This window comes from Dunckerocampus dactyliophorus, chromosome 17, assembly GCF_027744805.1.
Source record: "Dunckerocampus dactyliophorus isolate RoL2022-P2 chromosome 17, RoL_Ddac_1.1, whole genome shotgun sequence".
NCBI classification, from domain to species: Eukaryota; Metazoa; Chordata; class Actinopteri; order Syngnathiformes; family Syngnathidae; genus Dunckerocampus; species Dunckerocampus dactyliophorus.
In genome coordinates, this window is record NC_072835.1 from 663,848 (window position 1) to 675,905 (window position 12,058).

Sequence of the window (12,058 nt, forward strand, 5' to 3'; positions counted from 1 at the left end):
TTACTATTATGTGTGACTGTTTCAATACATTATTATCATTGTGTGTATCATTGGCCAGTTATTCTGTCACGGAGTGGCTTACGCCAAAAGGTTGGAACCCGTTATGCAGATAGACACAGCGCTAGTAAGAAATACAATTTATTACACAAAGTAATAATGACAAAAAAAATACAAAAATAACTACCAAAAGATAACTAAGGAACACAGGGCTAGAGCCAAAAAATACAAAGAACAAAAAACACTGCAAGGCAGGAAAAAGGTACTCACTGAACGAAAGGAGCTGCAGGAAAAAAGGTGCAGAACAGGTAAGTGGCAGTAGCAAAATCACAATGGCAGAAAGATACGCGAGCAAAAGGGACCAGTTGGGAGCCAAGGGATGTGGAACAGGAAGCAGGGTTGGCAAGGGAATAACTGGCAACTAGATAGTGGTCAGGCAGAGGTACAAGTATATATGGGGAGCTGAAGATTGATCACAGGTGTCCCTGATTACTCATCAGTGCAGCCATGACACTGCAAGGACAAAACAGAGGCGGCAGCAGAGTGCAAAACAAACACAGAACATGACACCTTTGTCCTTATGTCCTTGTTCGTCTTTATAGTTGTCACAGACATTTATTTGCTGATGTAGTTCTGTATGTTTCTGTATCGTCTCTCCTTCCTGCTTGCCCACAAGGCAAAGGTTAAACAAGCCCCACTACATAGCTGTCCAGCCAATGCCTGTAAGAAATGACACCGTTTATTTCCTGGTGTGCACTGGTCAATACTGTAATGCCGCTTGTTGTGGGGAAGGAGAGACTCACGTCGCCGATGCACTTTAATGGCTTTATTAACAGCGGAGAACACTGCAGGACTTTACATCCACGCCAACATAAACACACTTCCCAACTCTCTCCAAACTCACAGCTAGCACTGAGCCTAGCTCTCCTGCTCGGGACGCCCACCGTCACTTCGCGTCACTTCCCGATGAACTAAAGCTGTAATGACACTCTGCCGTATAAAAAGTAAAATATTAAAAACAAGCGTAAGACATTACTAGCACAGCTTTGTTCTGTGGGTGGTGGATATATTCTATCAGTTATTATTAAGCCTCTAGCTTCCTTTTAGTCAGTAAAAACCTTGGCTATGATTGCACTACATTGTCATGTAGACCTACAAAGTACACTTGGAAGAACAAGAGGTGAATAAATGTATTGCAACTGATGTGAAACTGATGAGGGGTAGGATTAAATAAGCTTTGCTTCTTCCTACTCCTTTTTGGACATGCAAAATTGTGAATTGTACTATGTGATGTGCTACTGTTTGACTCATATGCATGTTCAGGATTAAAACCATGAACCAAGATAATAACAAGCCTAGTAGTGCTGTACAACTTTTATCCGCAGTCCGCAGTGCCCTCTACTGGTCAACATTATTATTATTATTTTTTCCTCCCCTTTTTTTTTCTTTTTTTTCCTCTACTGGTCAACATTCAAACTGGACGCCAACCTGTCTATAGAGGCCATCTGTCTATAGCGGCCACTCTGTAGTAATATTAGGAGAATGAAGTAGTAACATTAAGTAGTAATATTAGGAGAATTAAGTGGTAGTATTAAGTAGTAATATTAGGAGAATCAAGTAGTAGTATTAAGTAGTGATATTAGGAGAATAAAGTAGTAACATTAAGTAGTAATATTAGGAGAATTAAGTAGTAACATTAAGTAGTCATATTAGGAGTATAAAGTAGTAACATTAAGTAGTAATATTAGGAGAATAAAGTAGTAGTATTAAGTAGTGATATTGGGAGAATAAAGTAGTAGTATTAAGTCGTAATATTGGGAGAATAAAGTAGTAGTATTAAGTAGTGATATTGGGAGAATAAAGTAGGAGTATTACGTAATGATAATAGGAGAATAAAGTAGTAGTATGAAGTAGTGATATCAAGTAGCATGTACGAGTCAGAGGATGTTTCCAGTGATTGTAGCGGAGATTTGAGCCATGCAGTTTTGGAGGAGGAAGAAAGGTTGAAAGGTTAGTAGATGAAGTAGAGACGTTTTAGAACGTGGCCGTCATGGAGATGAGAACACACAATGGTGGAAGAGGAAATGTAATCTTGTCACCTTGTGTGGACATCTTCAGAACTTCCACGCCACGCAAACACTTTATACATTAAATCCATTTTACATTTCATACAGAGTAAGCTAGTCACAATCCTCATGTGATCATTTCACACAAAAGTAGCAACATGTTTTTTTTATTCTGCCTGGCAACAAGTGACATCATTCATGAATTCTGCCTAACAACAAGTGACATCATGAAGTGTCCACTTCCTGGTTGTCTTCCCATGCTGCCCAGAAAGTGTGAAAACACCTCCACCTTTATCCAGACCCTCACCGGCAAGTTAGTTTTCTGTCTTCATGAAGCAAGAGCACCGGTCAAAGCTAACATGGTGATGAGGACCAGGCCGCTCTGGAGACACATGGATCCCCCTGTGGTGTCCCCTTGTGCGTGACGGTCCACTTCAAGGTAGTCGTCCTCTGAGTCCTCCTCCGAGTAGCCGCTCCCTGCGTACCCTGCACCCCCTCGTCCTCCTGCTTGGTCCGAGCAGAAGGTCTTCATGCTGACTTTAATGTACTCGCAGATGTTCCTTTCCGCGCCGTCGCACACGCACGAATCCAGCTGCTGCGCGGCGGGAATGTCTCGCATGCGGGCGATGAGCGCCCGGCAGCCCGCCGAGCAGCGCTGCCCGCCGAAGAGCATCCTGCAGCGGAACAAGTACTCCCGCATGGAGGCGCTGCACGCCCGGTCGGCCTCGCACCGGCGGCGCGCGTTCGTGCAGCCCAGCGCGTGAGTCCGGGTAACGCACGGTTCTATTGCCTGCTTGGTCCGCCTGCAGACCGGGTCCGCAGCGCAGTCACAGTCCTCCAGAGCCGGTCCGCCGCGGGTCTGGTTGAGCTGGACGAGGGAGGAGATGCAGTGGCTGGGACACCTCCGGCGCTCTCCGTTCAGGACGGGCGAGCAGGCGTGCGCGTACTGGTCGTAGGCATAGCGGCAGTCCGGCTCTCCGTGGCACCGCAGGGTGGCCTTCCAGCACAGCAGCCGGTGCTTCCGGTTCGGGGCTCCGGCGCAAAACCAGAAGAGGAGGACGAGGAGCAGCAACACCTTGCATGTTCTCCTCCAAGGTTTCACCTCCATCAAAGCTGCCCTTCCCACGCAGACTCGATGTGCGAAGTGGGATTCCTCATGGGGGGGGGTTCTGCTTTATCTGCGTCACGTGGCGCCGAACCCGTGTCAGTCCAAGTTCAAGTCCAAGTCATGTCCCAAGTGTGTTTTTTCAAGGAGTGTTCCTCCTTCCATCCAAAAACTTTACTGCTGACTTCAAGACACGCCCCACACGCTGATTGGACCTCATCACTCTGGCGTCACGGTGGGCGGTGACGCAAGCAACCACAACATTTTAGAATATATGACACACGAGTCAAACTCAAGGCCCGGGGGGCCACACTGGAAATAATGCACAAAAACACACTTATTTCAAACATATACAGTATATTTTATATATACACAGAGTATTTGAACTTTATCACGATAAAGTTCTTGCTAAAATTCTTGCTTTTTAAATACATTCATTTTCATATATGTAACGGATGCCAGCCTGTGAGGCTGTGCGAGTGTACGTTGGTAAACCTCACTTCCTCTGCCTCAAGAGCTACGCTGGTCACACGGCCGACAGTCCGGGCTTTTCGTTGCGTGGTCAGCACCCTCACCTCCCATTAAAAAGGTCGTGTGTTCGCGGCCCGGTGCGGGCAGCGCGAATCAACGCGGGTTACATACGTAGGATAGTAATAAAACATGTTTGGAAAAACTTCATTTTGTATTGTTTTCAGTATTAACAAATAATACAAACCTATAAATTGATTTATTCATGTCCATTTTTATATATTTTTTAAATAGTATGTGATATATGAGTACACAATAGCGCTACTTGGACAAACACACTCTGTCAGGACAAAGTACACAAGTCATTAGCCTTAAAGCCACACACACACACGCACACACACACACACACACTAAAAGCACTTTGAACGTGTGAAGTCCAGCATCGAGGCTTCCAATCCATGATTTATTGACTCTGACACTTCTTTAAAACTACTGAAAATACTACATGATGCCTTTCAACAATGGGATACTGCATGAAAGTACTACTGAAGTACAACTAATCACAAAACTTGTTTCCACCATTTTCCTTGCATTGGCATGTCATATTATAGAAGTTGCTAACGCTTGTGTTTATCACGGAGGTGTGTACTTACCTCCCTGCTGCGTGTGCTGTACATCTCCAAAGCTGCGTGTTATTGTGGTGCGATCCTGCAAAGCAAGCAACGGGCTGTGAAGAAGACATGCAAGGTCTATAGCATTCAGCCAAGTCGGCTAATGCTGTGGTGATGTCGTCCTAAGAAGCTTCCAAGATGTGTGCTTGGGGAAAGTACCAGCACTAGAAAATATGTTTGATAAACGGGGAGGGGGAAACCCTTGCAGCTGTCAAGCCACGGTAAATAAACCTAACGAGCTTTTTTCCTGGTATACGAACGACAGTACACACTCCTTGAAGGTTTTACTTCTACTAAAACCTACAAGTGGTCATAATATAATGTATCATCATAGTTTTGTACATTTAGCAAGGGCCCCCGAACATGTAGGCACATGTATCAGTGACATGTGCCCCCCCATGATGCAGCATCAGTATGTGTAAGGATATTGCAACAAGGTCGCAGTAGCGTGCAGCAAACTTCATCTACTCTCCCACCTGAGGCGTGCTGCATGGATGCATGCGTGGTGCTACAACGTTAGCTTGTCTGCTAGCGTAAGAGAAATGTAGACGTTGGCTCCAGCAGAGTTAGGCGTGTTTAGGCTGTGGTGTGCTTGTGGATTGAATCACGGTGTGGCTTTCAGTGTTTTGTGTGAGGATTAGAAGCAGTGACACAAGACGGTTGGAGCGTGTGTGTGATGGCAGCAGGTCCAAATATGTCATATTTGGATTAGCGGCTGGCGTCGGCCCGGGTGGTCCAGCAGGGAGAGTTTATGTTGCACTTAAACATGAAGCCTCTCTGTGGCCGATCAGGAAAGAAGACAAGGCAGGTCCACTTCATCACACGCACAAAGACAAAAGATTGGCATATTCTCGTCTTTTCCAACTACTTCAAAGACGTCTGAAAAGTTCCACAACAGCCTTTTGGAAGTGTTATTAGCCGTGATGCAGGAGTTTAAAGATGCTTTCAGTCATCTCTGCTGCATGTGTCTGTAGCTTGAATGCTAATGATAACTCTGCACCGGTCCAAAGTGATACAACGTAATATATCACATACAATGTAGTAACTTTCAGGCACAGGAGGACACAAACGTTAGCAACACTAGCACAGCTATGTCATGCTAAAGTGCTAACATAACACTCACATTTGAACAGCAACATCATGCTAGCTTAGCCCATTTGTTGAAGAAAAACTTAAGTATTGACAGATAGTTGGCAGAGTGCTGGACTGTATTTTAAGATGTGTAGCGAAGCCTGATATTTTAAAAAATGTTTTGTTTCCTAAACTGTCCTCCATGAAATAGTGGGAGTACACCTGGGGCGGTCTTATCTAGCCAGGGGTGAGTCAGAGGCAGTGTCACGTGCACGAGGAGGGTGGGTTTTCCTTCACGACGTCATGGAAAGCCGCAACTTTAAAAGCGACGGTTTGAGTGCCTCCTCTAGGGAGATGAAATGCTCGCTCCCAGGAAACACATCACCGTTACACCTCCATTCAAAAGTCCATTTTTGCTTTCTTGGGGATCCTAAAACTCTGTCGGCATGAAGTTCTGCCTGTGTAACAACAGAGTGCTGCGGTCCAATCAGTTACTTGGGCAACAACAGTTGAATTGACTGAGAGCAGCAGGAAGGATGAGCTCTCCTTCAATCAACTGGGAACAGACATTAGCGATACTAGCCTAGCTAAGTGCACTACGGTGCTAACATTACACTCACTTTTCAACAGCTACATCACGCTAGCTTAGCCTTTTGCTGAAGAAAAACGAAATGATCAAACTTACTGATCCCACGTCTGCAGATGACTGACAGATAGCGGGCAGAGCTAAGGGTTTTAAGATGTGTAGCAAAGCCTGGGAAAGAAGGTTTTTCAAGGAGTGAGGTAGATGAGCATTTTTTCTCATGTTTAGTGTCGTAGGGACACATACTGCTGTTAGCACATGATTGAAAAGTCACTTTTGCACACCAGCGGACATGAGAGGCCTGAGGTCTTGCTGCTTTGTGGGGGCGGTGATGTCTGTCGTGTCAGCTCCTTCGCCAGCACACCACACACGGCGGTGAGGGAAAAATAAACTGGGTGGCTTTTTGCTTTTTCTGCAACATCTGAATATTGACTCAGTAACCTATAATCATATCCCATCTGAAAAAGGCGCAATAAACGCGGTTCGTAACGCAGGGCTTCCCGCAGCCGCCGGAGACGCTCTGGAACAGGAAGCGGTTCACTTTTTGCTCTTTTCTTTTCTGGACAGTAACGTGCAGGATTTGTCTTCACGTAGAAAAGAAGTTTGTATCAAAGCCGTGCAGTCGTGTCAAACATCTGCTGCTCATTCACGTGAACACTTCACACGTGCACAAGCTGCCAAGTTTAAAGACAAGGCCAAGTTTCCTAGCGAGGGCCGCCAGCTTTGTGCTGTAATGTTTTTGCAAAAGCCCAATGAAATTTCACTCCTACGAAATGAAACAGGCGCTTGTGTCCCTCAGCCCTCTTTTCTTTTTTTAAATTCATTTGTCATCATTAGGTGACAAAGTCCAGAAAATGTCTGATTCTACTGGAGAAAAAAAGACAACATGTGGAAACTTGCTCTTAAAGGTGCCGTCCACTAAACTCATGTCCTGCGTCTGTGACCCGAAAGCTCTCCTATGGCTCGCTAAACAACACAATCACAACCTTTCCTCACGTGATGGACACTTGGACGAAGAATGGAGCGTTGAGGGTGTTTTTATTTGTCTTTTTTTCAAGAAATGGACACTAAGTCAGGACAGATGCAAACGCGTGTCCTAAAGATTCTTCAATGCTGTTTCAGTGCAGTCAAGGGAAAGAGTGGAGGAACCCGACCGGCCCTGCAATGAAGACAGAAAGAAACATCAACACAAAGTAAAAACTGGATGGTTTGATGCCTCACCTCATTTGTGATGCTTCTTGTAGATGGAAATGTACTCCTGCACGTCATAGGGCGATCCCAGGACCACAGGAACCCTCTGGTGGATGCTGCTGGGCTGGATGTCCAGAACGTTCCCAGCCCCCGTGGTGGCCAAGCCACCCGCCTGCTCCACGATGAACGCCATGGGATTGCACTCGTACAGCAGCCGCAGCTACGACACGTTACAATCATGTGACACATATCATACTCATGTTACCGTTACCTTGCAATCATTACCTTACATCAGTCATGTTACATCAGTCATGTTACGTCAGCCATGTTACATCAGTCATGTTACCTTGCAGTCATGTTACATCAGTCATGTTACGTCAGTCATGTTACGTCAGTCATGTTACGTCAGCCATGTTACATCAGTCATGTTACCTTGCAGTCATGTTACATCAGTCATGTTACATCAGTCATGTTACGTCAGTCATGTTACGTCAGTCATGTTACATCAGCCATGTTACCTTGCAGTCATGTTACCTTGCAGTCATGTTACATCAGTGATGTTACCTTGCAGTCATGTTACCTTGCAGTCATGTTACATCAGTCATGTTACCTTGCAGTCATGTTACCTTGCAGTCATGTTACATCAGTGATGTTACCTTGCAGTCATGTTACCTTGCAGTCATGTTACATCAGTCATGTTACCTTGCAGTCATGTTACATCAGTCATGTTACCTTGCAGTCATGTTACCTTGCAGTCATGTTACATCAGTGATGTTACCTTGCAGTCATGTTACCTTGCAGTCATGTTACCTTGCAGTCATGTTACCTTGCAGTCATGTTACCTTGCAGTCATGTTACCTTGCAGTCATGTTACATCAGTCATGTTACCTTGCAGTCATGTTACCTTGCAGTCATGTTACATCAGTGATGTTTCCTTGCAGTCATGTTACATCAGTCATGTTACCTTGCAGTCATGTTACCTTGCAGTCATGTTACATCAGTGATGTTACCTTGCAGTCATGTTACATCAGTCATGTTACATCAGTCATGTTACATCAGTCATGTTACATCAGTCATGTTACCTTGCAGTCATGTTACATCAGTGATGTTACCTTGCAGTCATGTTACCTTGCAGTCATGTTACCTTGCAGTCATGTTACCTTGCAGTCATGTTACCTTGCAGTCATGTTACCTTGCAGTCATGTTACATCAGTCATGTTACCTTGCAGTCATGTTACCTTGCAGTCATGTTACATCAGTGATGTTTCCTTGCAGTCATGTTACATCAGTCATGTTACCTTGCAGTCATGTTACCTTGCAGTCATGTTACCTTGCAGTCATGTTACATCAGTGATGTTACCTTGCAGTCATGTTACATCAGTCATGTTACATCAGTCATGTTACATCAGTCATGTTACATCAGTCATGTTACCTTGCAGTCATGTTACATCAGTCATGTTACCTTGCAGTCATGTTACCTTGCAGTCATGTTACATCAGTGATGTTTCCTTGCAGTCATGTTACATCAGTCATGTTACCTTGCAGTCATGTTACCTTGCAGTCATGTTACCTTGCAGTCATGTTACATCAGTGATGTTACCTTGCAGTCATGTTACATCAGTCATGTTACATCAGTCATGTTACATCAGTCATGTTACCTTGCAGTCATGTTACCTTGCAGTCATGTTACATCAGTCATGTTACATCAGTCATGTTACCTTGCAGTCATGTTACCTTGCAGTCATGTTACATCAGCCATGTTACCTTGCAGTCATGTTACACTGCAGCGATGTTACGCTGATGTGATAAAACCGACCTGATCGCTCCAGGGAGTGATGTTGTTCCAGCTCCAGTACATTACAACAACAGCTGTTGTTCCACAAACGTTACAGTGTGATACGTTGCTCACCTTGCCCTTTGGACTCTTGACATTGGCGGGATACAAGAAGATGCCGCCGTATACCAGAGTGCGATGGACGTCAGCAACCATGGATCCGACGTAGCGGCTTCCATACGGAGCAGAGCCATCCTAGGAAAGCCAGCCAACAGGTGACTTGATGTGACCATTAACATCCAAGTATGACCACGCCATGCGTGTACCTCGGGATACTTCTTCTTCTGGAGGTATTCTGTCACATCAGGGTAAAAATGTTGTGCGTAGCCTTCGTTCAAGCTGTAGATTTTGCCCTTTTTTTTTATCTTCACGTCTCGATCCACCAGGATGAACTCCCCAATGGCCTGAAGGGGCAAACCAACTGATGAGTTTTCACAATGGCGACGTTGGACACGTCTCGCTCTTACTGGGTCCAGCATGAAGCAGTTGACTCCCTGGCCAGTGGACAGCACCATCATGGTGGCGCTGCCGTAGAGAGCGTAACCAGCCGCCACGATGTTCCTCCCGGGCTGCAGAGCATCCTTCTCATTGGGCTCATCGTCTGTGGTCTGTGGAGGAACCACGTCACCACACCGGTCAAATAGTCTTCAATGTCCATGCTCACCTTCTTGTAGACAGCAAAGATAGTCCCAATGGAGACGAGGCAGTCGATGTTTGAGGACCCATCCAGGGGGTCAAAGCAGACGATGTATTTCCCCTAAAAGGGAAATGAATATCATCTTCTCACATATTGGCCTGCACACACCACACATGACCTCACCCTCTTGTCTGGCTCCACCACGATGGCCTGCTCATCTTCTTCAGACACCAGCACACAGGACGTGAAGGACGACTTGATCATGTTGATGACCAGGTCGTTGGAGAGGACATCCAGCTTCTTCACCTGGTCTCCTGTCATGTTGGTGCTACCGGCGATGCCGTACCTGCTCGGAGAGGGACCACGTTGGTCCGAGATGTTCTCATTGTGGTTGATTGACTGACGTCAGACCCCCCCAGTGTTGTTAACATAGGACAGGACTGTCAGGACACGCTACTTGCAAACTCAATACAACAGACGTATTGTGTGCACTTCCACGGAGCTTCTGACTGATACGGTTTAGTAGAACCTCGGCTTGACAGTCTCTCCCAAAAACGTCTCCCTGCTGAGGCTTTTGCATCACTAAAATGTCAAATTTGTGTAAAAATTCCACATTTCTATACTGCATCAAGAACCACACGCTGATATCCAAAACCACCCACCCTCAAACTGTAGCACGAGTATCACTAGTGGTACACGGGATCCATCTTGTGGTATGCAGGAACACCAACGAAATCATGAAATACATGAAATCATCATACTACTGTATTTCCAATGTGTGGATTCAAAATCAACATTCCTTGACTGGAAACTCATCAGACACCTGCAAGTCCAAGCCACATGCTTGCAGATCAATCCCGATGGCCAGCAGAGGCAGCAAAAATGGCGGAGCTTGCCATGCGATTCGTATTTTAGGCAGTCCACTGCTTTTCTATACAGAACCGTAGGGTAAAAAACCTGTAGTACAAAATGTTCTCTGCCAATATTGTCAAACTGGTACGTGAGAACCATCTAGTGGTATGCAAGAACATGAAACACATCAAATCTGTATGGAAATAATTATACAACTGTATTAACCAATGATTCATTCAAAATAAACATTCCTTTACTAAATTATTGTTGTTTAACTCACAAGATCCCTGCCAGTGAAGCCGCATGTGTGCAGCTAAATCCTGATGGCGAGCAGAGGCAGCGAAAACGGCGGTGCTTGCCATGCCATCAGGTAGGACTTCCGTAACAAGCCCTGCTTTTTTTTTTTTATACAGAACCGTATGCCACCGGTGGTACTTGGGATCCATCCTGTCATGCTCTGCAGGACAGGAGTGAGCACTTCCTGTCCTGCACTCTTATTTGGGTGTGCTGCTCTTCCTGCTGGGGGGAACCGCTTCACCCCAGTGGTTTGTTGCAAACTGGCAGCAATTGCAGCTTGCGGGGTTTAAAGGCCCAGCAACAGTCATTGTCTCCTTGCCTGTTGACTTGCAGCGCTTGGCCTGTGCTATCACGTACGTGAACCAAAAGTCACAGAGCTTTTTCTCCGTCACCTTTTGTTTTGTTTTGCTGTACTACAGTGAGTAGTGTTTTTTTTTTATGACATATTTTTTATTTGGACACTTCTGCCTCCTGTCTGTGCATACCGGAGGGGTCAAGCACTCAACAGCCCCTCCATCGTGACACATCCTGCGTTGCACATGAACACTAGCAAAAATATGAAACACTCTACATGAAATAATTCTACAAATGTTTGGACCAAAGATTTGCTACTATTTGAGGTAGAACTTGATAAAAAGTCCACCAAAGTATGGCATGAGCACCACTGGTGGTACTCATCTAGGAAAAAACAATGCGATGAAATAAGCATAGAAATGTATATTGTATATTTATTTGAAGTATTGTTGGTGAACTTACCAATTACCTGCGAGTACGAGCTACACGTTTGCAGCTGAACTGTGGTAGCAAAATGGGTGGTACGTACAAAGCAAAACGTTTTTTGAAGAAGTTTTTGCGTGGCACCGCCCTGTACTATTCACCTACGAGGACGTACTGTAGGTGCCTTCAGCCAACATTGTGGAGAAGGAAAGATGGACTGTTTTCCAACTTGAGAAAGAAAGGGGAACATCTCACAGGTTGGCGATGCCGGCCTTCCTGACGGCGGTGGAGATGGCCTTGACGGCCGTGCAGATCGAGTTGAGCAGGTTGGTGAGCTCGCCCGTGCCGTGGGCCTTCCTGCCCTCCTCCAGCACAAACCTGGTGAGGGTCAGCACGTTGGTGTCGAAGGCTCCCTTCTCGGACATGTTTGCCGTCAGGTGCGGGGACCTTGTGCCTCGAGTGTCAGCGGGGGCCGCAGTTAAAGGTGGACTATAGAGCTGAGTGACACGGTGTAGGGTGGCAGGGTGTGTGACTCCGCTGGCCAATCACAAGAGGCCGTGCGTTTGAAG

The 12,058-nt window shown here is 45.8% G+C and overlaps 2 protein-coding genes across 3 annotated transcripts; both read right to left on the reverse strand.

Annotated features, from left to right (window-relative positions):
- Positions 1 to 587: 587 nt before the first annotated feature.
- On the reverse strand, positions 588 to 3,320 carry LOC129170407 (growth arrest-specific protein 1-like). The gene has a single exon (XM_054757901.1). The coding sequence runs from the start codon at positions 3,169 to 3,171 to the stop codon at positions 2,392 to 2,394; it is 780 nt and encodes a 259-aa protein (XP_054613876.1). The 5' UTR covers positions 3,172 to 3,320; the 3' UTR covers positions 588 to 2,391.
- A 3,662-nt stretch (positions 3,321 to 6,982) lies between these two features.
- LOC129170405 (fructose-1,6-bisphosphatase 1-like) lies at positions 6,983 to 11,980 on the reverse strand. Of its 2 annotated transcripts, none has more exons than XM_054757899.1 (8): positions 11,745 to 11,980; positions 9,807 to 9,969; positions 9,651 to 9,743; positions 9,454 to 9,594; positions 9,253 to 9,390; positions 9,062 to 9,181; positions 7,183 to 7,372; positions 6,983 to 7,120 (listed from the first exon to the last, which is right to left on the reverse strand). In XM_054757899.1, exons 1-7 carry the CDS (start codon positions 11,912 to 11,914, stop codon positions 7,184 to 7,186), a joined length of 1,014 nt encoding a protein of 337 aa, XP_054613874.1. In that variant the 5' UTR covers positions 11,915 to 11,980; the 3' UTR covers positions 6,983 to 7,120; position 7,183. The 2 variants fall into 2 exon arrangements, with proteins under 2 accessions (XP_054613874.1, XP_054613875.1); XM_054757900.1 differs by lacking the exon at positions 11,745 to 11,980 and adding an exon at positions 11,529 to 11,708.
- Between the last annotated feature and the right edge of the window lie 78 nt (positions 11,981 to 12,058).

What these genes read in the sequence shown, in the direction of transcription:
- LOC129170407 (XM_054757901.1), bottom strand. Translation starts at nt 3,171, where the DNA reads ATGGAGGTGAAACCTTGGAGGAGAACATGCAAGGTGTTGCTGCTCCTC.
- LOC129170405 (XM_054757899.1), bottom strand. Translation starts at nt 11,914, where the DNA reads ATGTCCGAGAAGGGAGCCTTCGACACCAACGTGCTGACCCTCACCAGG. An exon ending in ACTGCTTCATGCTGGACCCA is followed by an intron (nt 9,391 to 9,453) that starts GTAAGAGCGAGA and finishes TTGCCCCTTCAG; the next exon opens with GCCATTGGGGAGTTCATCCT. An exon ending in AGAAGAAGAAGTATCCCGAG is followed by an intron (nt 9,182 to 9,252) that starts GTACACGCATGG and finishes TGGCTTTCCTAG; the next exon opens with GATGGCTCTGCTCCGTATGG.